Source organism: Acomys russatus, chromosome 6, assembly GCF_903995435.1.
Source record: "Acomys russatus chromosome 6, mAcoRus1.1, whole genome shotgun sequence".
In the NCBI taxonomy this organism is placed as follows: domain Eukaryota; kingdom Metazoa; phylum Chordata; class Mammalia; order Rodentia; family Muridae; genus Acomys; species Acomys russatus.
The window spans coordinates 49,027,578-49,052,633 of record NC_067142.1 but is presented as its reverse complement, the minus strand read 5'-3'; the positions used below and the strand labels follow the sequence as shown (position 1 = coordinate 49,052,633).

At 42.3% G+C, this 25,056-nt stretch overlaps 2 protein-coding genes across 3 annotated transcripts in view; one reads left to right on the top strand and one right to left on the bottom strand.

The window, feature by feature from the left end:
• Colgalt2 (collagen beta(1-O)galactosyltransferase 2) overlaps nt 1–1,617 on the bottom strand; it is a 92,852-nt gene extending 91,235 nt beyond the window's left edge. The window contains exon 1 of the mRNA XM_051147571.1: nt 1,047–1,617. Coding sequence (XP_051003528.1) covers nt 1,047–1,306 — 260 coding nt within the window. The 5' untranslated portion in view covers nt 1,307–1,617. The remainder of the gene's footprint in view (nt 1–1,046) is intronic.
• Nucleotides 1,618–9,063: 7,446 nt separating this feature from the next.
• On the top strand, nt 9,064–24,807 carry Tsen15 (tRNA splicing endonuclease subunit 15). Of its 2 annotated transcripts, none has more exons than XM_051147569.1 (5): nt 9,064–9,321; nt 11,627–11,708; nt 12,007–12,142; nt 23,689–23,830; nt 24,324–24,807. In XM_051147569.1, exons 1-5 carry the CDS (start codon nt 9,193–9,195, stop codon nt 24,342–24,344), a joined length of 510 nt encoding a protein of 169 aa, XP_051003526.1. In that variant the 5' UTR covers nt 9,064–9,192; the 3' UTR covers nt 24,345–24,807. The 2 variants fall into 2 exon arrangements, with proteins under 2 accessions (XP_051003526.1, XP_051003525.1); XM_051147568.1 differs by having other exon boundaries at nt 23,689–23,875.
• The last annotated feature ends 249 nt before the right edge of the window (nt 24,808–25,056 follow it).

Sequence of the window (25,056 nt, the reverse complement as noted above, 5' to 3'; positions counted from 1 at the left end):
CTCCTTTGCTTTCACACCTTGGTTCCTCTCCTAGCAGGTACTGTTAGGCTGCCAATTCCTTCCTCCTCTCTGGCCACCTCTGTTTTAGAATGCATCTTGTCTGGGGACAGCGCCTTTCAAAAAAAAAAAAAAAAGGAAAAAGTTCCGGGGTGACCATAGCTTTTTATTCTCAGGGGTGAGAGGCTTGTCTACTAATCGGACTGCTTGTCTTCCCCGGCCAGACTTCACTTTCTCTGTAGATCATTAACAGTTTGCCTGGCCAACTCCACCATTAATGCTTGGATTTAACAGCGTGGAACTAGATTGAGGTCTCCAGAAGGAAGGGGACAGACTGCCATTGATTCCCTGTCCTAGTCTACAGCAAATACAAAGGGACCAAGCACGGAATTCTTTAACCTCAAGACAACACTTGGCTGTGTATCCTCCCAAAGGAGGCCCCATCTCGTCCCAACATAAACCCCAGAGCACCTCACAGAAGTTTGCATCTGCAGCAGGAATGTGTCCCAGGAGGCTGAACAGGCAGGCACCTTCTGGAACTCCGAAGGAAGGCCGGCCCACAATGTGGTGTGATTGGAAAGACTCCAAACAAAGCTTCAAAATCTCCATCCCTGGATTCAGATAACCCACGGGGAAACCAGGAGCCAAGTTAAGCAGGGAGCAGAAGCCTGGCACCTGCAAGTCGGGATGCTATACTCTCCAGTCTCCCTAGTCTCTGCGGACCCCTTTCCTGCCTAAATTCTGTGTATCACATCTGGAAGCGACAGACACTCTTTCCCTTCCCTTAATGGCTGGGGTTACAGAAGAAAACTCGAGAATTGAAGAGAGGGTTTGAAAGTCTTCCTGAGGAGGTCTCCTCGAGTCCCTTATGGCGAGGCAGAGGAGGGAGATGAGGAAAGCCAAGGTTACCGGATTCTCACCCAAACGTTCCCTCACCTCCCTCCCGGCCCCACCGCCCGCCTAGTCCAGGACTCACGCGGGCGGCGAGGATGTGTGCGCGCCAAGCTGCCCGCATCCTCCGCGGTGGCCCAGGACCCCTACCCGCTCACCAGATGGCCATCCTGCTCTTGGGGTAGTCCAGCCGCTCCAGGCAGCCTAGGAAGTGAGGCAGCGTGTGTGCGGCGTTGCGAGCGAGGATGGCTACGAACACCGTGGGGCTCTGCAGGGGTGACTCGGGGAACGCCACCGTCTCCTCGCCGTCCTCATCCGAGTCGGGTTCCGCGGTGAAGCGCGCCCGGCAGCCGCGGGGGAGCAGGGCGGAGGACAGCAGCAGCAGCGCGCAGGCGACGGTGGCGCGGCGCGCAGCCATGTTCCACGGCCGGCGGAAGGTGGCGATGCTGCCAGCGGCACAGGGGATGCAGCTGCACCAGGACGGCGGGAGCGCGCACGGGCACGGACTTCAGCAGCTCTCGGGACCCTCCGCCCCCCAGCCCTAGCCGGAGTCCCCGATGCACCGACTCCTCGCCGCCTGCTCTCACCCCGCGCTCCGCCCTGCGGACAGGTCGACGCCGTGAGGCTTTTCGTCCTGAGTTCCACGGGAAAGTTCCCCTTGTCCCGGCTGCGCTTGTACAGCTGAGGTCTGCGGCTTCCTCCAGAGCTGAGGTGTGGCCCTGTCTGCCAATGGGCGTGTGTGTGTGTGTGTGTGTGTGTGTGTGTGTGTGTGTGTGTGTGTGTGTGTGTGTGTACATAACGGTACAACTCCAAGAAAATTTATTCTGCTCTTGCAAACCGCAGTCTGAAGTCCTTCAGGGTGACGCGATGTACCCAGGAGTTCATAATGCACCTATTGACAGATTAGAGTTCTAAACTGGGCCATCTCCCCAACCTCCCACAGCGGTAAGAAACAATGTTAAAACTTTCACAGAGGCAGAATGCTTGTATTTCCTTAGACACACAACTTTTTCTGAAAATTTGAAGACTTGGGAGAATTTTAGACCCCAAATGAAAAAAGGTCCTAATGGAACACTATCCTGGAGCACCCCCACTTTCCCCCCTTTTTTTTCCAAGAAAGGTGTCGCTAAGAACTCTTAACAGCTGGGCTATCTCTCCAGCCCCAGGAGCCCCTTCCTAAGTGAAGAGGTGCGGGAGGAAAAGATTCACATGGCCCTTCCCCCTAATGAGCCAACCTGACAAAGGGTGGGCAGAGCCACATGTGTCAAAGAAAAGAGAGAGAATGGAGGACAGAAGAAAGGACAAAGGCTGGACACAATGCCTAGTCAGCTGGCAATATGAAACCGCTGGGATACTTAGCTAGGAGGGGTGATTTACTCTTGACGACTGCACAGGGTAAACTGTGCTACGAAAGGACAGCCTTGGATCTGTGTGCAGGCTCAACTGGGGACCCTGGCAGCTCAGGATCCTCACCGCCAGGCTAGTCAGCCTTTGGAGCTGACACACACGGTCTTTTACTGGTTGTATTGTTCCTTCACTACAACTCTTAGAAAGCCTTAACTTGCTCTTTGCTTTCCGAATCTTCAGTGCGATAGTGGCCAGGCTCCCCATCCCACACTAAGGAGATAGAGACTAGAGACAAGAACCAGAGGTCCCAGATAACCTTAGCTACATATCACAGTGGAGTCTAACCTGGGCTATGTAAGACCCCGCTTCTGAAACAACAATAACAACCTTTGTCCCCCAGTGGCTCTCTGTTGGTTAAGCTCTGTGAAGAGGAGTCAACACCCTTTTCCGTGAGGCTTAGACTTTCATAACTAGTGGGTTAAAATCCACTTCCTCCACCTCCGTCCTCCTACAGAAACTCTCAAAGCCTCATCAGCTTGTAGAAGACACTGGGTAAGCATCTCCTGGAAGCACCATGGCAGAAGGATGTCTGTCCCAGCTACAGCAGAGAAAGACGAGGTTATTTCTACAGGGGTGGTAGTGATGGGCACCTTTTAGAAGGGTTTCGCAGAGATGTTGGTTCTCTCTTCTTTCTTTTCTTTCCCGTACATCCACTCAACTTTTAAAACTGAGATTCCCTTACCTTAAGGAATACTTGGTTTAATAGTCATCATTTGTTCATTGTTCCTCTTGCTATAAACCAGGTGAGTTAAAACTAAGAAACCATATTGCCTTCTTATTCCTTTCTGTTACCTTAACAATATATCTGAGCTTTTTTTTTTTTTTCCCACAATGAATGTGGAGGCCAGAGATTGGCATCAGCTGACTGTTTCAGTTGCTGTCCACTGTAACTATATGGCTTTTCTATGCCCGTGCTAGCTCTAAACAATGACACGGAGACCTATTATATTTATTTATAATAGCTTTAGGCCTTAAACAAGGCTGTTGTCCCCAACTGGCAAACTCATTTCTCTTAATCTATGTTAAATCCGTGTTCTGGCCTGTAGCCCATTATCTGCCATCTTAGTCTCACCCTGGCACCTGCTTCTTCATCCGTGTCCCAATGGTAACTCCTCTCATGATTCTTTCTTTCCCAGACTTCCCTCTCCTGTCTCCTAATCCTGCCTTAGTTTATTGGCTATTCGACTTTTATTAAAACGAATCAGAAGGTGATGGATGGTAGTACTTACAAAACATTGAGACAGGAGCTACTTCATTAAAATGACAATGCCAAAGTCCGGCCTGTACTCAACACAGTGTACAAAAATATCACTCCAACAGTTCAGTGAACATGGGGTTCACTCCTTCTTTAGTGGCTGTCCAGCAAGCCCTTAGTCTCCCATGGCTGGGTTACAGATGCATCCCACTCTGCCATCTTTCTTATGGGTGCTGAGGGCCTGGACTCAGGTCTTCATGATTGGATAGCAAGTATTCCTGGAATAATCCTAATATCATATTTTCAATTTTCATGTATTTAGTGTAGGTTTATAGTCAGATTTCTTTTTCTTTTCTTTTCTTTTTCAAGACAGGGTTTCTCTGTGTAGCCTTGGCTGTCCTGGACTAACTTTATAGACCAGGCTGGCCTCAGACTCACAATAATCCACCTGCCTCAGCCTTCCAAGTGCTGGGATTAAAAGGGGTGCGTCACCACACCCGGCCTATAGTCAGCTTTCTTTAGAGAGGTTGTACACTCACATTGGAAGAACATGTTGACTATATAAGTAGAGTTGAGATGTTTGGAGGACTGTGGGTTGATTTTGATCCCTTTTCATAGCCAGATATTATTTAAGCATGTACATCTCTTCATTTACAGAATTACCACGTTATCATCCCTTTGCGTTCTATATTTATTAAACACAATATTATATTATAATAAACTATATTATAAGCTAATAAAATCCAAAAAATAAAATGATGTGTCAATGAAATGAGTGCCCGGTACCAGTCTTCTTCCCAGGGCTGTCAGCATATTGAGCTTCAGGGTACTGAGTGTCTCTGTTCTGTTTAGAACTCTTTTCCTCATGATTAACTTTAGGTGTCAGCATGGCTGGGCAGGGGGTGCCCTATGACTTAGTCCAAATAGTATAGAGACTGCTGTGAGGGTTTTTTTTTTTTTCTCTTTCTTTCAGGTGTAATTAACATTCAATTCAGTGAACTTTAAGCTAAGCACACTTCTCTTTGTTGTGTGGCTGAGCCTCATCCAATCTACTAAATGTCTTAAGGGGACAGGATGGGATTCCAAAACAAGGAGGAAGTTGTGCTTCCGGGCTGCCTTCAAGGCGGTAACAGCAATCCTTTTCTAGGTGTCCTCCCAGCCTGCCAGCCTGGAGCCTGCCCTGCAGATTTGAGACTTTGTAGCCCCTCTGATCACATGACCACTGTGCCCCTATCCTCCCTTTTTGCAAACAAGAGCAGAGACTGGATGTTTGGAGGACGATGAATTGATTTTGGTAACTTTTCATATTTACAAAGCCAGTTATTATTTAAGCATGCACACGTGCATCTATTAATCTACAGAACAGCCAATGTATCACCTTCTCTTTTTCTTTTTTTCTGTTTCTTCATCTGGCTTTAAACTCACATTCTTCTTGTTTCAGCGTCCCAAGTGTTGGTATTGCAACACACATCCTGGTTCACCATATTCTGTTAATTGTAGAGTCTCATAAGCAGTTGGATCCATTTTATTTTATCTTAAGAAAATTCTTAATTGCTTTTGCTCCTTTATTTTCACTTTTCAGAACCAGCTTAACCACTATTAGGAAAATCTTTTTTGGGGATTTTAATTAAAATTGGTAGAATCTATAGGTCAATTTAAAGAGAGTTTCTTTTGTACAATATTGAAGCTGCCGGTGCTTAGTCTTTCTATCCATGTATTTAGACCTTAACTGATGACCTCTAAGAAAATCAGTAACAGTCTTCAAAAACAACTTGCTTGATTTTTTTAAAAAAAGATTTATTTTATTTATTATGTATATAGTGTTTTGCCTGTGTGTATGCCTGCAGGCCAGAAGAGGTCATAAGATCTCTTAATAGATGGTTGTAAGACACCATGTAGTTGCTGGGAATTGAACTCAGGACCTCTGGAAGAGCAACCAGTGTTCCTAACCTCTGAGCCATCTCTCCAGCCCTTACTTGTTTGATTTTATCCTGAGAACCATAATTTTTTTTCTTTTGTTCTAAATGTAACTAGCCCTTAAAATGAAATATATTATGCCCTGATTTTGTAAATGGAGGCTTTAGTTTACACTTTTAAATGTATAAAAATAATCAGAGGCTTGCATTTGGCTTATTCTAGATATTTTTGTGGTTGTTGAAAATTCCCTCCAGAGCCCAGGATCCACTTCTTCCCTTGGGGCATCCAGGCACAGATGTGACCAGGTGCTGTCTTTGAAGGGATGGAGCTTAGCCCAGCAGGTAGAGTCTGCAGGATCCCAGTCAGGAGGTGAAAGCCCAGAGGGAGAAAGCTTTCTCAGACACAGCTCTTCCAGCTTACAGGCCTGGTAGCAAAGCAGCTCTCCCAGTGATACGCTCTCTTTATTGGGGACCTGAGGGGCTATACAACCCTTGGGGAAGTTGGTAAGGATTTTTGGGTGAGTGAGCATCATTGGCTGGGGCCCAGGTGCTGGCAATGCTTCATTTGCGTGGAGAGGAGTTCCAGGTGCTAGGTTATGTGACTACCTAGAATTGTGAGGATGGGGGTCACAGGTCTAAGAGCAGCAGGCATGAAGGCACAGGAGAGGGAGGGATCCTGACTCCTGCTGGTCTTGAGATTGAGAGTTTTAGGGTGTAGACATGTCTCAGCCTCTATCTAGCTGCATGCCTGTTTCCCTGGTCGCACAGCCCATGTTCCCCACGCTCATATATGCTCATATGAAAACATTATAGCTTTTCAAATATTTCACTAGAAGAATTAATAGTTCCCCTATTCTTGAAACAAGAGAATGAAAAGTCATATGGTCTGTGTGCAAAACAGAAATTACATAAACGTACATATGGATGTAATCAAAGAGTTAATGAATAAAAAGCTGATTTAGAATGCTACATAGTTTTCAACTTGGGGCTGCTATCTTATATACTGCTGTGCAAAAGCCTTTATTTTTCTTTAACACACTTTGCATCACAATTTAGTGTTGGCTTTTTCTCTTGAGACTAACTGAATTAATAGATCTCTGCATAGATATTACTGATTTTTTTTTTTTTTTTTTGTAGGAATAAAATGGCCTGGCTCAAATATCAACCTGGGAAACCAGAATTGCAAGTGCCAGGCTACACAGAATGTGGATACACATAATGTTCAGGTGGGAACTGTATTCATTGCTACTTGCTTACCTTGCTTTCCCCCGCTAAGCCCTTCAGTACTCTAATCTAATGAATTATTGAAGCATTTACAAATGGAAAATTCCTACAGCCTATCAGAGCTGAAACTCTACCCTGCTGTCTGGTAGAGTTCATGCTAAGCTTGCCACAAGAGTCTCGAATCCTTTGTGTTCATTCTTAGCCATTCTTGACCGACAAGGCTTACTTTAAAGTCTTCATTTCTTAGTCTGGCAGCAAACATTCTATTTTTGTTTAACACTTAAGTTGACAGCAAAATTAGAAGTCAGAAGCACTTTGTATTGTTTCTGCTTTCTTTCTGGTTTTTATGAGACAGGGATTCTCTGTGTAGCCCTGGCTGTCCTGGACTCACTTTGTAGACCAGGCTGTCCTTGAACTCACAGAGATTTGCCTGCCTCTGCCTCCCAAGCCCTGGGATTAAAGGCATGCACCACAACTGGCCGGCGGTGTACTACCGCACCCGGCCGGAAACACCTTATATATGTGTGTATATATCATTACTGTTTTACACTATAGAATTTAATCTACCTTTAAAAAAGTTTCTAGTTCTTTCATTACCCTTTCTGTCTTCCCTCCAACCCTCTACTTACTCTTTACCCTCTAACTGTAAGGCAGAACATCTTCCCTTGGAGATGTTCAAGTCTTCTTCACATAGGATCTAATCTCCTTAGATCTCTTTCCTGAACTATAGCATCTCCCATCTCTGATAAGCAACCAAGTGCTATTAAATCTTTCACTGATTTAAATCCTTAGGAGCCAAGGGAAGGGTTATTCAATTCTAATCACTTGAATTAGTGTCTGTGTTTAGTATTTCAGGTAGCCTCTTAATTTTAGTAGTATTTGCTTTTGGGGGATTCAATAGCAATTTTGTGGAGACAAAGATAATGGTTTCATATGAACCTTGGTAGGTAGAGTTTCTTATATTTAGTATTCGGATACATTCAATGTTTTCTCTTTTTCTTTCATTTTCAACAGTTTGAAATAGCATAAACTCTCGTCTCTTTTTTGCTTTTGTTTTGTTTTTGAGACAGGGCATCTCTGTGTAGCCTTGGTTGTCCTGGACTTGCTTTGTAGACAGGCTGGCCTTGAACTCACAGCGATCTGCCTGCCTCTGCCTCTCAAGTGCTGGGCTTAAAGGCATGTGCCACCACGCTCAGCTACTCATACCTCTTTTAACTGATATTTGTTTATCATTTTGTATTAGCAAATTTATTTCATTAAATTGGTGAAAAATTTGGCTATCATTTCTTCAATATTTTCAACCCATTCTCTTTGCTATTCCATTAACTTGTGGCAAAGCTTTAAGGCTTTGTTCATTGTGACAAAGTTTTGTTATATCGTCCAGGTCAAGCTAGAACTCACTCTGTAGACTGGGCTGACCTCAAAAATCACAATTCTTCATTTCAGACTCCCAAATACTAGGATTATAAGGATTCATCACCATGCCTGGCACCTCATAAAAGCAAAAGTTTCACTCCATTGAAAATCTTGAGTTACAGGATGCCCCCCCCCCTTTTTTTGAGACAGGGTCTCCTCTGTGTAGCTTTGGCTGTCTTGGACTCACTTTATAGACCAGGCTGGCCTCGAACTCACAGAGATCCTCCTGTCTCTACTTTCCAAGTGCTGGGATTAAAGGCATGCGCCACAACTGCCAGGCAGCCTATTTGGGTTTTTAAATTTTCCCTTTTCTGAGGTTTGTCTCTTGAGATTGGAAATATGTTTTGTTGTACGTCATTGCTGATGGTTGTAATGGTCACATTAAAATCTTGTCTGTTTCAACACCAGATTTTTAATCCACTTTGTTTTGAAGCACAAATTCTATCTTGCCTGGTGCTTTTAATTTTGGAAGCCTTTCTGGTCATGGTTAATTTGGTCTTTGGACTTTGTAACCACTCCCTGCTTTTACCCATTTTCTCTTCAGTCTGTCCTCATTACTAGGAGCGATTCAGTTTATATACACCGGGCATCTCCACTGGCTCCTTTTTTTACTCAAGGCAAATCCAAACCCACTTGCCCTGCCCTGGTACTTATCAGTTTGAAGGGTCTCTTCTCATCTTTGGCTTTTAAGTCACTGTTAGCTTTCAATACCTGTTCAACATCTCATGTTTCTTGAAAGGTAGGTTTGCTCTAAAACTATGTTTTTATTTTAAACTTTGACGGTAGGGCATTGAACTGGGCGGGGGCGGAGGGCGGGGGTGGCTTTTTCCTGCTCCCAGGAGTTGAAGACCAGGATCTGAAGGCAAAGAGGACTTAAGAATGCTTCATTTTCCAGACGAGAACACGCACTTACGATAGGCTGAGGAACCTAAACTCAGGTTATCAGTGAACTTCTTCAACGACCTGCCAAGATTGGGGGAAAGGCGGGTGGCTTGTCGGAGCTGGTGCCAGCTCTCCTGGTCAGAGGGAGTGGCCGGACCAATTCTCCTCCTTGTGTGCGCGGCGGGAAGCGGAACTCCTGTGCTCAGGACTCGGCTCCTGGCCGGGCGGGGTTCACGGTGCACCACGGCTGTCTGTGCGGGCAGCATGGAGGAACGCAAAGATTCCGAGCCTACCCCGGGCTGTAGCGGCCCTGGCCCGGGTCCGGTTCGCGGTGGCGGCGGCGGTACCCACACGTGGGCTCCCGAGGACGCCTGGATGGGCACACACCCTAAGGTCAGGAGGCGCGAGGCCAGCAGGGCACCGACCGGCCTTCCTCACCGCTCTCCCTCTGTGGCCCCTGTTTCCTCGGAGGGCGCAGGTCGCAGTCGTGCGGGGGTGGGGGGCGGGGAGACCCGAATCTCCCGCAGTATCATTTTTGTTTATTTTAATAAGTTATAGTGCGGACTAGCACCATTGTTATCCCTCTGCCAAAGCCACATTTAATCCATAGGCTGCTGCTAAGCCTCCACTAGTCCCCGTTTTTTCCTAACTAGACAGTCCTGTTTGAGATGAACGGATCAAAACAGTCTGTGGACTCTGGCTGAGAGCTAGGAATCCGCAAATAACGTGTTTAGGCACATCACACTTAGCCTTAGGCCCAGAGTGTGTGCATCTTGATCCTGTATGGGAGCAGAATCCTAAGTTTTCAGATTTCTTAGACAGCTTGGGTACTTGCACAGGGCAGAGGGCTATTGACGTTATGAATATTTTCTGTACTGGCCTCAAGGAAAACAAGGATAGCCTTTTGCTTGCCTCTGCTTGGGAAATTGGTGCTTTGTATCCGTAAAGCCACAGTATTCTGTTTAGGAATTGTGAGGATTGGTACATTAATAAAACGGCAACTTTCCTTTTGAGAGTTACTAACTCAGATAAGCGTCTGAAAACAGTCAAGAGAAGGGAGTATTTGAAACTACAAATATGAAAAGACAAACCTTTCCCCACTTCTTGTTACTAAGTGCCATAATGGGAGAGGGCAGAGAAAGACACCAACAGTGACTTGAAACATGCACTCCAGTTCAGACTTCCCGAGTTTGAATCTTATTTCTATTACTTACCAACTTAGGTTTGCTTTGACTTGGTTGATATCATTGTGCTTCAGTTTTTTTTGACTTGTCTCAGTATATTACAGTCTCCTCATTTAAAAATTAACCTTATAGGGAAGTTTATATAAGGCATTTGACGTATAAAACACTATATAAATATTCATAAGTAAATAAACCTTTAAAACTCTGTCTAGGTTTTTGTTGCCTTTACACAAATTTCTTACTTGTAGGTTCTTTCCCCAGTGACATTAATGGCTATATAGACCTGCCACCAAATCTTCCTGTTGATGTTTTTTTCTCCCAGGATCAACAAATTAGACCTTGTAGCCTGTCCCCAAAGTCATGTCTCAGTACCATTGTCAAGCACTTTTTGAGATTTGGGACAGACAGAGCCCTTCTTTTGAGCCTGTACATTTACCATGCGGCCAGTGGGCGACAGTGACTTCAGGTCTCACACCCAAGGGTCTTCAAATGTCTCACCTGTGTGTCAGCTTTCTTTATGCTCGTGCCCAGCTGTGTTTGGACACCCAGGGCTTTCCCTGTAGGAGTACATTTCTGATTTTTCCTATTACAGCCAGCAAATCTGAAGGAAGTAGTTTGCTGCTTTAAAACTCAATTAAATAATTCCTGCTCAAGAGTGGGAGTGGTTAAGAATTTAGCAAAGTTTTTCTACGTGCAAATTAGATGCTAGAGAAGTTGAGGCCTCCCATAACATAACCCCATGAAAATCTAATTTTTCTCTGCTCCTGGTTGACTTGTTTCTTTATAGACTCTTTAAGATCTGTAGTGTATTCTTACTTTCCATAATCACATTTTACTATTATTATTCTCCATACACTAAAGCCCTCTGAGGCTTACTTTGCATCCAGTCTGTCATGAAACATTCACCAGTCCACCCCCGGCAACACTTCCTCTGACTTATTCTGTCATTTGTTTTTATAACTCATACAGTTTTAATAATTGTCATTTGTCTAAAAATTTTAAGTATAGCTAGTCCTCTATATGTAGAGGATTTGCTAATTTTGAAATGAAAACATTTGAAAAAAAAATTCCTCTACATTGTATATGTACAGACATACTGTCCTTATTCCTAAACATTGTGTGGCACTTGGATTGCATTCTGTATTATAAGTAACCTTTAGATGGTTTAAAATGTATAAGATTGCAGAAATTGATTATATGTAAATATTCTTGCATTTTATATAAGGGACTTAAACATTATTAGATTTTGTGATTGATAAGAGTCGGGTCTTAGATGCATGAAAGGAGGCCATGTGGATGTGCTTAAGAATTGTAGACATTTTTAGAGACAGAGACCGTTACATTCTTTAGAGACCTTACATTTTTTAAACTTCCATTAAATCTGGAGGATATTTTATATACATGTATGTATGCATATATGTATATATAATATACAGACATTCAGTGAGTATTTGTTGAATGAAAGATACTGAGCTATTTCCTTCTCTACTTAATAATTATGTTTTGATTTTTAGTACTTAGAGATGATGGAACTAGATATAGGAGATGCCACCCAAGTTTATATAGCATTCTTGGTTTACCTGGATCTCATGGAGAGTAAGTTGCTTGTTTGTATTGTTTTGTTCCTGGGGTGTGGGGAGGTTGGGGAATTGGGTTGTCATATAGCATTGTTCACACATAATAAGCAAACATTTTTCAGTAACTTAATTTTAGCAGTTACTTTTACACTTCTTTATTCATTTACATTGGGAATTACTAGGCCCTGGAAAAGGTGAGAAAAGCAGAGAGAGGAGGTTGCATGTGAGTGAAGCTTGCTCACCTGAGGATTAGAAGTTTAGAATGCTTATCTTTTGTTTCCAATGAATGCATTTGTCCATTCTTGATGCTCTTACAGGCAAAAGCTGGCATGAAGTAAACTGTGTAGGAATACCAGAACTACAGCTCATCTGCCTCCTTGGCACTGAGATAGAAGGGGAGGGGCTACAGACGGTGGTGCCCACACCCATTTCTGCTTCCCTCAGCCATAACAAGTGAGTGAGTACTTTTAGTCTCAGTTTAACAGACCTATCAGCTGTTAGACTGTTGTGGGCTTTATTATTTTCCTCACTTTTATAAGTTCTTGTATGTTTTTGTCAATAATCTTTCATTGGCTTTATTTCCCAGTTTTTAAACCCATCCCTTACTGTTTTTGAGCTATGCTTTAATGATTAATGTCTTAACTTAAATATATTCATGTGTGTCCATCCTTTCTTTTATAATCATCATCTTTGTGTCTGGCTTAAGGTATATTTCCTGCTTGGAATTCTAAGTAAAGGTCTGTTTTTAATTTTTAAAAGGTTACAAAGAGAGTCGATGTTGTTTGTTTTTTAAATGATATAAGAGGAAAAGGGCTTCCATTTTCCTACGAATAACCACAAAATCATTTACAACAGTTGGATCCTTCATCAGTTTTTCATTTATCACCTCTTATAATTCCCAAATTCCACACATGCAGTGAAATCCTGTTGTGGTTTTTCTTGTATGTAGTTAGTTTTTTTAAAGTTGGAATTTCATAGTTCTTTATAGATATATTTAAGTCATTTATATCCACTAGGTTTATTACGTTTGATAGAGTATATTTCTATTGATTTCGTCTCGATTTTTTCCAATCTGTTGAAATGTAGGTTTTCAAATAGTTCCTTCATGAACCTCTGAATTTTATTAGTGTCTGTCACAGTTTCCTTTCATCTCCAGCTTTACTAGGTTAGGCATTCCCTATCCTTGACTAATTTGATTAAGTGTTTGTCTGTTTTATCTTTCTAAAGAATGAGCTCTTAAGCCGGATGTGGTGGTGCACGCCTTTAATCCCAGCACTTGGGAGGCAGAGGCAGGCAGATTGCTGTGAGTTCAAGGCCAGCCTGGTCTACAAAGTGAGTCCAGGACAGTCAAGGCTACATGGAGAAACCTTGTCTCGAAAAACCAAAAAAGGAAAAAAAAAAAAAAGATTGTGCTCTTAATCTCATTGGTTGTTTGTATAGGTATATTGTATGTTTTATTTCCATTTCATTCACTGTGTATTTATTGAGCAACTTTTATGTGTTGGAAAGATGCTATATTGAGCAAATTATTGTCATGAAAGTTATATTCTAGTACCAAATGTTGGAAAACAGTTTTTTCTTTTTCCTTTTTTTCTGGCTTGATTATATTGGGTGGGAGTAAGAACAAAATTGTCTTCTGTTCACATATTTTTTTTTTTTACTTTAAGACTTTTATTTTTGTACATATACATTTATATTATTGCACATATATACAATAGATTACCTATGGCAAGAAGAACTGTGACACAATCAGGAATTATATAGATGTTACATTCTTAGTGTTTTGGCTATTTGTATTTGACAGCCTTGAAGAAGACATCTTTCCTATCTTGGTGCATCTAAATTTCTGAATGTAAATCCATCTCCATCACATATCGTCATTATCAACTTAGAACACCTTTCCAGACCTAAAAACATCTTAACCTCTAAACAATTAAGCTTCATTGTAAAACTAAGCTACCTGGTCTTCAACTCCCTCAGAGACTTGAGAAGGAGTAAACTTGATTATCTGTTCACGTATTTCATTGAATGTGTTTGGGAGACTGTGTCTGAATCCCTGTTACTAAGTAGTTGAGTAACAATGCTAATAGAGTATAGATAAGCATGTAATCTTAGGACAGGGAAAGTCTGTTGTTACCATGTTCTCGTGGGGTAGGGTTTCTCAACCTTTGTGCCATGACCTCCAAAGGGGTTGCATATCAGCTATCCTGCATATTGGATATTTGCATTCTGATTCATAACAGTAGCAAAGTGGTGGGGGTCACCACAAGGGGAGCTGTGTTTAAGGGTTGCAGCATTAGGAAGGTTGAGAAGCACTGTGCTAGGGGAACTGCAACTCACTGAGCAGCACGAGCGCTGTCAGCCTAAGTGTCTAGTCAGAGTAGGTGCTTGGTAAGGTTGCCTGAGAGAGGGAGGAGCCAAGGGAATGACCAGGACTCAGGGTGAGCGAGAGGAACAGGTCTTCTAGATCATGAAGGCTTCACGCAGTTGCAGATGTGTCACTAATGAACAGCCATATAGGCAGCGCTTGTATTCAGGTTTGCAAGCTCTCCCAAGGTGGAAGCCTAGAGGTGGAGTGACTAGGACGTACCTCTTGACTGTTCCTGCTAGGGTATCGTAGAGGATAATTGCTGTCAGCTTATACTTGCCTGGCAGTGTAGGAGAAGAGATATGTGTGTATAATTGGCAGAGGCTAATTTAGATTATAGAAATGTTTACTGTGACTTTTACTGGCTTGGCACTCACCAAAAAGGCTAGGCTGGTGGGCCAATGGGCACCAGAGACCTCCTGTCCTCTCCGCCTGCCCAGTACTGGCATTGTAGGCACATGGCCTCATATTTGTTTCTGTTGTTGTTCTATTTTTTAAATGGGGATTTTTGAGGATCAGATTTACGCCCTGATGCTTGTGCAACAAGCACTTTAGTGCCTAAGCTTCCCCCCAGCCCCTCGTTCTTCTTTCTTTATTGAATTTTAAAAAGGATCCTTTATTGTAAAATAAAATCAGTAAGAAGATCTCATAGTTACAAATATGAGTTATCATAACATACCCATCCAACTCACATAACCATGACCAAGACCTTTTAAAGCATTCTCAGACCCGTCCCCGTATGTGGAATAGCTCCTTCCTTCTCAGACGTAGACACTGTCTCACTTCATAATAATTTGCCTATCAGTGCTGCTTTCCCCTCTGACTCCCACACAAGCAATCATGTTGAAGTGTGAGTGAGACTGACAGATCAACAAGAACATTAACTTTATTTTAAGAATATTCTGCCTGGCTCTCATTGTTAGAAACAATGACAAGCCACACACCACAGAGCGCACGTGTTTCAAGGCGCCACCCGAAGCTGCGCTGCTTACCTCCCTAAGACTGTTGTTCTGATTGCTCTGTGTCTCTAACAGCACCAGGAGCAGCAGTTACTAATGGGGAAGTGAGAAGCATACTAAGCCACGGAGCCAAAGGAGTAAGCCGTCTATTGCAGCTCATACGTATTTACAGAGTAACCCATAGTATACAGCCATAGTTTTGGGTCTGTAAAGCTGGGCAGCTGTTGCTTATTCACTGTACTTCATGTTGACTACATGCAGTTACAGAGTGTTTCCCTAGTGTAGACGAACCATCCTCTGGATGTGTTAGGCCGTTCAGTAGCTGTCTTGCTGCTTGAGTGTTGAGTAGCAAACTGACAGATGTGTTTCCATGGCTCCTTCTTTCCTTTATGCTGTAGTGTGTCTATCTGCTGATTCCTTTAAAAGGTAATAGTTCTGAATATCAGTTCTTAATGTCACTGTATATCTGAGTACAGTTCCCAGAATTTCTGGACTTTTTAACATCCATTTCCTACTTATTTTCCCAGGCTTTGGACCTGGTGGCTTTGTTTTCATAGTTTCTGGCACTAGACAGGCAGATTCTATTATATTATTCAAGTACTTGTCCTCAAATAGATGCAGGTCTACATAAGTATAGTTAAAATAGTGTGTCACATTTTTTAGTTGACAAGGTTGTTTGTGAGTGTGTGTGTTTGTGTATCCTTCTGAAAATGTTTATTTAACTTTAATTATTGTTCTCCAATGGGAGAATAAAATTGGCAGAATGTTTCTAATTAGTGGGGACATTGTGCTGATGGAATACGAGTTGTCTATTTGCTATTGTTTCTTTTTATTTCATTTAAAAATATTTTCTAGATAATTTGTAGTCTGCATTATGAAATGAATTAGCATGGTGTGTTCATATGGATGGGACCTCAGCTTGTGTTCTGCTTAAATGACTCTCAGGAGTCTAAGGAGTCCATATAACACTTTGGTAAATGCCTATGAAGGTGAGTGCATTTCCCCAGACAAAGCAGTGCTATAAAGTAATGGTCATAGATTTGCAGAGGTCACAGAGCTGATGGATTTAAAGATGAAGACTGGGATATAGTTCAGTGGGTAAGAGTGCTTGTTGTGCAAGCCTACGAACCCAAGTTCAAATCCTCAGCACTTATGTAAAGAGCCAGGTATATAACTAACATTAATGCTTGGGGCAGATCTTGGGAGCTTGCTGGCCAGCCAGCCTTCCCCGGACAGTGAGGTTCTGTGAAGGAATCTATTTTAAAGGATAAGGCAGAGAGAACAATTAGCGTTCTTCATCCTTTCTGGTCCCTTCATGTGTGCACCTATGCAGCACACACATACATGTATGCATGAATGGACGCACACAGTCAGATACACAGACAGTCAGATAGAAAGACAGACACACATACACTTAAAAAAAAAGATGATACTACAAGGGAGCCTGCAAAAGTTTAAGGTTTGTCCTATCTTTTTTGATGTGGATTTTGAAAATGAAGTAAAATTTATGTTTAGGTAGTGTCTCTGGGTAAAAATTAAAACGGTTTTACCATGATGATATGTACTCACAGCTGTTAGATTATATGTCCCTCCAAAGAAAGGTGACCCTGCATTGGTGTTTGCTGAGAATCACACCGAAGTCAGGATTGTAGTGCCTGGCCATATGGAAGTAGCAAAGTAGTTAGGGGTCACCACAAGAGGAACTGTGTCTAAGGGTCGCAGCATTAGGAAGGCTGAGAACCACTGTGCTAGGGGAACAACAAGTACTTCAGTATAGGTAGAGGGGAATATTTTAAGCACCTTATAGCAAGGCTCAGAGGAAAAGAAGAGGAGAAAAAGGAGTTTTCTATTTTTTGACTAACTGTGTTTTGTTTCTTCCTGATAGACCTTTCTCAATTTCAATGGCAGTTAGTTAGTGGTTCTCAACCTGTGGGTCACAGTCCCCTTAGGCGCCAAACTGTTTTTCCACAGGGGTGGAATACAGATATCCTTCATAACAGATGTTTACATTACAATTCATAACAGTAGCAATATTATAGTTCGGAAGTAGCAATGAAAATAACTTAATGGTTGGGGGTCACCACAACATGAGGCACTATATATAAACGGTCGCAGCACTAGGAAGGTGAGCAGCACTGGTTTAGTGCCTTCAGTAAGATAGTAGAGGGGTGAAGCTGAAACCATAGCTGCACATCTAAGCTTTTCTGTAGTTCTGATGGTTAAGTGATCTGAGTAAAATTGATTTCTTATGCGATTATAAAATCTGCAAAGAGCTATCAAGTGCTGCCTTCACATTATGTTAAATCTCCTTTGTTGTAAAGATGATGATTATTTGTTCCCAATAATAGCTGTGCATTGCTGATATCTCAAACCTGGCTAAGCTATACAGCTTTTTCAGTGTCCGAGGGCAGTGGGAATGAGGGTGGCATCTCCCAGTTGTACAAACAGTAGCATTCTCTGGGAGAGAGAAAAGCATGTCAGATGTCCTCGTTCTTGGCATGGCTTCTAGTTTGAGTGTTACTCTGAAGTTAGGAAGCAGCTTCAACACGCTGACCTGTCTTCCAGGTTACTCTAGAAAGCTGAAGCCTAAGCCCTGTCATCCTAGGCTAACAAGACTCAAGATTCTTGGGCAATGAAAGAGTGTGGGAACCACAGGATGCTTGTCTTGGGCGTGCTAACCCAGCTCATCCAGGTGTCCCATCTCCTGTCTGCCATGGTGCTCTCCAGCAGCGCACGCTCCTTCTTCCTACACTGAATTAAATGTATTGTAGTTCTTTGTTATTCTTTTCTCTACATAGCTTTTGAAGAAAATAGCAATTTTTCTTTAAGAGACACGATTACTTATACAAGTACTTTATCAGCTGTTAGTGTTGTCCCAGCAAGATCTCACAGCAGTTTCCCACACAATATAAATGGATAAGTTAATTTGTATGTCAGTGACGTTAATAGATTTGCAGGGAGAAGAAAAACTGATACTATTAAAACACTGAGCTGTATAGAGAAAATTAAATTTTTATTTACTGTTCTTACACTAAAATGATAGCAATGTTAAGATGTATATAATTATACTTTTTAAACCATTAGATACAGTGAATATAAGTGAATATGAATGTAATTATCATCTATTGAAAGGCAGAATAGGAGGATGTTCTGGTTTGGGGAGAGATTAAGTACATTTCAGATTGCTCATGATTTTTCTCCTTTATATTGGCTGTTTGGAGTCAAGGGTACATAGTATCAAACCTTCCCTACAAGATGCTCAGAGTCCAAGGCTGAGAGGAACAGATTATACTCAGTGTGACTTCATGTACTGAGAGATGTGTCTAGGAGGAGACCTGAATCTCTATTAATGGTATAGGAGGGGATGGGGAGTCTGAGACCATTCCCTGGAAGTGAGGTCATTTGAAAGAAGCACAGACATCGAGATGGAGACAGAGGCTTTTTGCAGAAGTCATGGGGTACACCAAACAAATCACTGAGCCTAGGAACGCCTGAAGCTCATGACTGTTTTGTTGTGCCCGGGTATGTAATAATGGCAGAGGCAGTGGCTACCTACACCTGGTGAGAGTGGTCTGTGGTTTGTGTTCCAGTTCATATGTTCATGTGGATGGCACAAGGCAGAGATGGGCAGCGGGAGATGAGAATGAGGGGAGGAGAGGGGAGGAGAAGCAGAAAGAATGTTTAAACATAGCCTTCTGGGAAGCAATACTCCAGGAGAAGCAGCCTGGTAAGGATGAAAGGAGCAAGGAATTTGAGGTATTGGGAAGTAAGAGAAAGCTAGGGCAGGAGTCTTGCCACCTCCAGGTCTTTAGGACACAGCGGAGGGTCCTGAGACAGAAAGTGAGTCGGAACGCCAGGGACAACAGTGCTCATCTCTGTCTTCCGTAAGGAAAACAAATGGATAAGCCTGGGAGGCTGTGGGAGGCTGTTAGTGCAAGAGTCCTTGGTGCTTGAGGATGTGTGCTGATGCCTTCCTGTTCTCTTCTTTACCTCCGCTGAACCAGTTCAAGGCTCTGGTCTCTGGGTGTTATAAGACTCTAGGCCGCAGAGCCTTTCTATCCACACTGGCTCCCTAGCATCACCTTCTATCTGTGGTTGAATGTCATCAGGATGTTGATGACTCCACAGCTTATATCTCTGTTTCCCCTTCAACTCGCACTGTGAACTGCAAACTCATGGATGTATCTCTTTTTGTTGTGTCTGCAGTGATCTAAAAGGTGACTCTAATTAGCATGTCAAAAGAGAATTTCTGATTTGCCCTTCTGATTTCTCCAGGTCAGTACATAGCAACTTTGTTTATTCTGAAGCATAGTCACACACAGACATATGAGAGAGAGAGAAGAGAGGGGGAGAGGGGAGGGAGAGGAGACGAGAGATGAGGGTGGGAGGAGGGGTGAGAGGAGAGACGGAGGAGGGCTGAGAGGAGAGAGGAAGCGAGAGAGAGAGAAGGGAAAAGAAGAGAAGAGAAGGGGACAGACTATATACATATGTATATAAGGGGGCGACAAAGAGAAATACATATATTACTTTCTATTCCTCATATTTGACAACTGGTAATCAGCAAATACTCTCCTTCTGTACAGTGTACCCAGAACCTCGATTTCTTACGGTCTCTGCCTCAGCTTCCTCCCTGGATTGAGCTATGGCCTCACATTCTGGACTTACTTATTACATTACTACACTCGGCACATTAATTGATCCTTGCCTTATTTGATTACTTACTGTCTGCCTTTCTCCACTAGAAACAGAGGCATCTCTTTATTCATCGCTTTACCCCAGTGCCTCGGCTAGTGCATGGTACACAGAGCTTAGTGTTTGTTGAGTGACTAAGTCCCTGAGGAGCGACTTGATAGGTAGTAACTGAAGAATGTAAGGATGTGTGTTAACCATCTGTCCTTTCGAGAGTTTACCAGAGAGATAGGCAGAGGCAGGGACACAGCCTTGGGTACTGCTGTTCATTTGCAGAGCCTCACCATTTCCAGTCTTTCCACTGTAACTGCAGTGCACATCTGAGAAAGGTCACCAGTCTGATGCCACCATCTCCCAATGCCTTCCAGTTTCCTCACCTATCTTTGTATTCTTTTTCACACGTATGCACCCTGGTCCTTCACCCTCTGTTTCCATGTGGTGTTTCATAAAATAAAAGGTTAGGAGAACCAAGTTTCTTTACATCATTTCTAATAATTATTAGTTGCTTGATTTAATTTTTTTTTCTCAAGACAGGCTCTTACTCTATAGGCCAGGCTACCATGGTATTACTTTGTAGCCCAAGATGGCTGAGTGATGACCATCCTCCCTCAGTTTCCTGAGTACTGGGCTTGTAGGCATATACTTCCACACATGCTGAGATTTAACACATAAATGCTACATTTATTCTTAAATTATGACTTTGTACTTTAAAAATAGTCCTTTAGGAAAGCATGGATTTTGTTACAAGTTTATTTGATGTCTGCAGTCTAGAAGCTGATAAAATGACTTGTACCAGGCCAGACATGGTAGTGCATGCCTTTAAACCAAGCACTCGGGAGGCAGAGGCAGTAGGATCTCTGTGATTTTGAGGCCAGTCTGGTCTACAAGGCAAGTTCCAGGACAGCCAAGGCTACACAGAGAGACCCTGTCTTGAAAAACAAACAAACAAACAAAAAAGCCGTATACTCTTTGGCCTCCTTTGTAATCAGAACACATGTCCTCATGCAGCCTCTGCAAAGCCCTAACCCTGGCAATTTCTTTCAATCAATACATTTTTTTCTTACCCTAAGGGGGGAAAGTGAGCTCATCTTTCTTCCTTCCTTCCTCCCTCCCTCCCTCCCTTCCTTCCTTCCTTCCCTCCCTCCCTTCCTTCCTTAGCGCAATGACTTCCCAGTGAGGTGGATAGCCACCCAGGCACTCGACTCTTCAGCAGCCCCTGGAGCTCAGCTGCCTTGGTTTTAAACTGGGAAGCTTTGGCTAGATTCGAAAAGGGGTGGCTTGTCCCCCTGGAGCTTTTCTTCAGGACGGAGCCCATGGAAGGGCGCAGCTTCCTTAGTGCCAAGTGAGCTCTGAGCTGCTCCAGAGCTGCACCAAAGCATGTCCTTCCAGTACAGTGTGGTGGCCCCGATGAAGGAGTCAGTGCCTTTTCAGATAGCCTCACTGCATATCCTGCTTGGCTGTTGAGGTGAACACAGGAGACACTTCTGTGGATTACATTTTATATGATGTTTAATTTATGGTGCATTTTATTTCAACATTTTTAGTTAAAGTAATATTTTCCTCAGTTTGTCCTTACTGCAATCTTCAAGATCCCACAGTCTCTGTTTTAGGATCATAGAGAAAAATCAAATTTAAGATAAAGGCTTAAATAATTTTGTCTCAGTACATTAGCCAAATAATGTCAACTTTGTCTTTGATTTAGACTGGTTGTCAATTTTGTTATATTAAGTTGTTAAAAAGCAACCCCCTTTTTCAGCGTACAGAGGTCATCTGTGAAGAATTATCAAAAGGAAAGTCTGTCATCAGCATCAAATTTTAACAGCTATGATTATTATCAACATACCCTTTCTTTAGTTGAGATTTTCTCTCTGAGATTTCACTGTTGGAAAAGACATCCTTCTTGTTAATGTAGAGGGTATGCTCACATGGAGAGTGGTCTAGTTTCTAAGTAAGGTTTCACACATACTGAAAATCAAGTAAGTTACCCTTCATTGTGTGTTAACAGTCATGTATGGTTTTTAAAGTAGAATTTCAGAGTCCCGTTGTTATCCATAGTTTTTAATAGATCAAGGTAGCATGGCTGGTTGGCTTCAGTATTTTTGTGAGCTTATACTGTATACTGTAAAGGAAACAAAGAATAAAGTCATGACTAGGAAGATTATGGCTCTATATTAAACACATGTTCCAAGTAGACCAGACACGATTTTGAGCAAGAAAGTTTGTAAGATTGCCCAAATGTGTCTGGTAGTAGCTAGATACCAGTGTGTCCTCTGTTCCTGTGAAGGTGCCCTGGTAGTTTTCCCACACATACCACCAAGTGGGATAAACAGGAGCTCAGGGATGGGAACTTCCATTTAATTTGGGCAGTAATTTCCCTCGGCTCTGAAAACAAAACCTCCTTTACAACTCTCTAACCTCAGATGTTTTGGGTAAGCCTAAATGTTTTGCTGTTTAGGAGCCTGAAAACAATTAGCAATTGAGAATGAGAGAGCAACAGTGACTGAAGTGGAAATTTCTGTCCTCATTTGTAGGATGAAATATAAAATCCCCATATGGTTCTTTACCTTAGGAGAAAGACACAGGCACAGACACACACAGACACAGACACACACCGACAGACACACACACCGACACACACACACACACGGTGCACATGAACACGTTATACATATACACATACACCATGTGTGTGCCTGCACCTACGTGCATACACACAACATACAGACACATGCATGTTCAGGCATGTGCTCACACACACCTACCTTTAATTTAAACAAAAATAACATATCATTAAAAGGAGAAATTGTGTAAAGCTGTCTTAATGAGTTGTTGGGTTTTTTGTTTTGTTTTTGTTTTTTCTTCTTTTGTCTCTGTCCTGTTCTCATCATAGTCTGCCAGTTAGAAATTCTTGAAGAAATTTACTTTCAGTTTGTCCAATACTGGGTTTATGGGCATTTACTAGGCTTCATATGTGTTGCATACTGGGAAAGACACAATATGAGGAGCTAGAGAGATGGCTCAGTGGCTAAAAACAATGTTGCTTTTGCATAGGACTCTGGTTTTGTTCCCAGCACCCACATGGAAGCTGGCTGGTAACTGCAGCTCCAGAGGATCCAACACCCCCTTCTGTGGGTACTGCACACACATGATGAGTAGACATATGTGCAGGCAGAACACTCACACTCATAAATAATATTTAAAAAGTAGTATGTTTGACAATTTAAACAAAAAGTATAAGGGGAGGATGGAATTGTTTAGCAAGGAAATGGTATCAGAGGATCATGTGAAAAAACAGATATCAGAAATCTTAAGGATGGTAATATAAAAGACTACTATGTTTTCCCCCTGTTAACTTGAGAGAAAAAACAAAAAACAAATGTCATAACAGGAGAACAGTTGGACCCGTGGGTGACCAATGGGGATTACATAGGAGGATTACATAGGTAGGAGTTGTAAACCCTATGCAAAAGCAAGGGACATATTTATTATAGTCAGATATTTTGAGACAAAGTCTCACTGTGTAAGCCCTGGCTGGCCTGGAATTCTATGTAGTCTTATTTCTAATTTTCTGTGGTCCTCCCAGGCTAGGAATATAGGCATGTTCCATTACAACAGCCCCGCAATCTATTTAAAATAATAGACCCAAGTGTTACTTTGTTCCACTAAGGTACCAAGTTGGGAAACTGAAAAAATAACTTCTGTGGTTCTTAATCAATTAGATGCACAAAACACCGTTAGTGTTGTGTTTTGTAGGTTCCAGATACAGCTAATGTGAAGAGAGAGTGAAAAGGATAGTAAGTAGGTAGGCCTTTCGTAGGGCATTCTGTGTGAGAAGACCACTTTAGATGTTTACATTTGAACCTACAGATATTGCCTTAGCATTATGAGTGCATCCTGCTTTTCCCTCAAGAATTTATATTGTTTAATCTTATCATTAATTGAGTAACTGTGAGTCTCAAACATACTTTGTCTTCATTTTTCAGGATAAGGGAAATCTTGAAGGCTTCTAGAAAATTGCAAGGTGATCCAGAACTGCCGATGTCTTTTACTTTGGCCATAGTGGAGTCAGATTCCACCATAGTCTACTATAAACTTACCGATGGATTTATGCTGCCAGACCCTCAGGTCAGTTTTGAAGGAACTGACAGGAAACAGTGATGGGAGAGAAAGGTATGGCCTGACCTCAAGTGTGGATCAGCCACCCAACTTCCACTTCCTTTGCCATGTGAAAAATTTAAGACAAAAAAATTTGGTTTTTAGTCTTCAAAAGATGAGCTCTGCCTTATGCAAAGCTGTGTTTTGCTAGATATTTTTGGAGAAATAATTTGATTCTCTTGTTCTATGGGAATTTCATATTTTTCCAGAGCATTTTGTAAAATCATCCAAATGAGTAGCTGAAGTGAAATGCAAAGGCCAATAATAATTTTAATCAGAACACTTAATTAGAGAATGCTAAGTTAGGTACCATTCTGTCAGGAGCATTTAAATACATATCTGGCATATGTTTTCTCTACACTTGTCAGCCTAATTGGGACAGTTTTGTTAACTGTCTTTCTAACTTCACTCTTCCATGCATTCTCCATTAGGTGCATTCTGATCGTCTTCCTTTGTGTTACAGAATATTTCTCTTAGAAGATGACAGCTGGCCTTTTTGGTGCTGATTTTCTTCCTGAAAGTTTGGATTTGAGGCCCATCTGCCTGCTTCGTCTTTTATCTCAGAGGTAGTCAAGGTGACTCAGCAAGTCCAACTCATAAGCTTTCTTTTCAGAATAAAACCTTCTCAGACAGAAGAGTCTATATTGTTTGCAAATATAGAGTATTTAGTCTAGAACATTCTGATCAGAGACAGTACATTTGCATGAAGATTTACACCAAGGATATGGTCAGCATGGTGGAACCTGTACATGCCTCTGCCATCCCCCAGCTGTAGTCAATAGACATGTATCCATGAATGGTACAGAGAGAATGCTACAGTGAAGAAATGGACACAAGAGCATTACAGTGTGGTCATGGATGCAAATGACACACCGATAAAAATAGACAATCAAATCACCAACTGTGGTCATACTAAGATGGCAGGGCAGTAAGTGGATGGCTTTGCCTTTTCTCCACATTTCATTTGTTTTTTTTTTGTATTACTTTTATAATAAAATGTTTTAAAATAAAGATATTTTGAAATCTGTAGTAATCATCATCAAATGCTAAAATTAGCAACTTGTAACAGTGCCCTCATAATCTTACATTTTTACAAGCCAGTGAAGTGGGCATGGGCTTATTGGCTGCAGTCTCAGCGAGGTGCCACCGAAATGTGCCTCCTCCCTCACCTTGTCAGTAGCTTCCTACGCCTGCGA

Bases quoted from the DNA above. Each gene is read 5' to 3' on its own strand.
- Tsen15 (XM_051147568.1), top strand. From the start codon at position 9,193: ATGGAGGAACGCAAAGATTCCGAGCCTACCCCGGGCTGTAGCGGCCCT. The intron at 9,322-11,626 runs GTCAGGAGGCGC...TTTGATTTTTAG, and splicing joins GGATGGGCACACACCCTAAG to TACTTAGAGATGATGGAACT. The intron at 12,143-23,688 runs GTGAGTGAGTAC...TTCATTTTTCAG, and splicing joins GCTTCCCTCAGCCATAACAA to GATAAGGGAAATCTTGAAGG.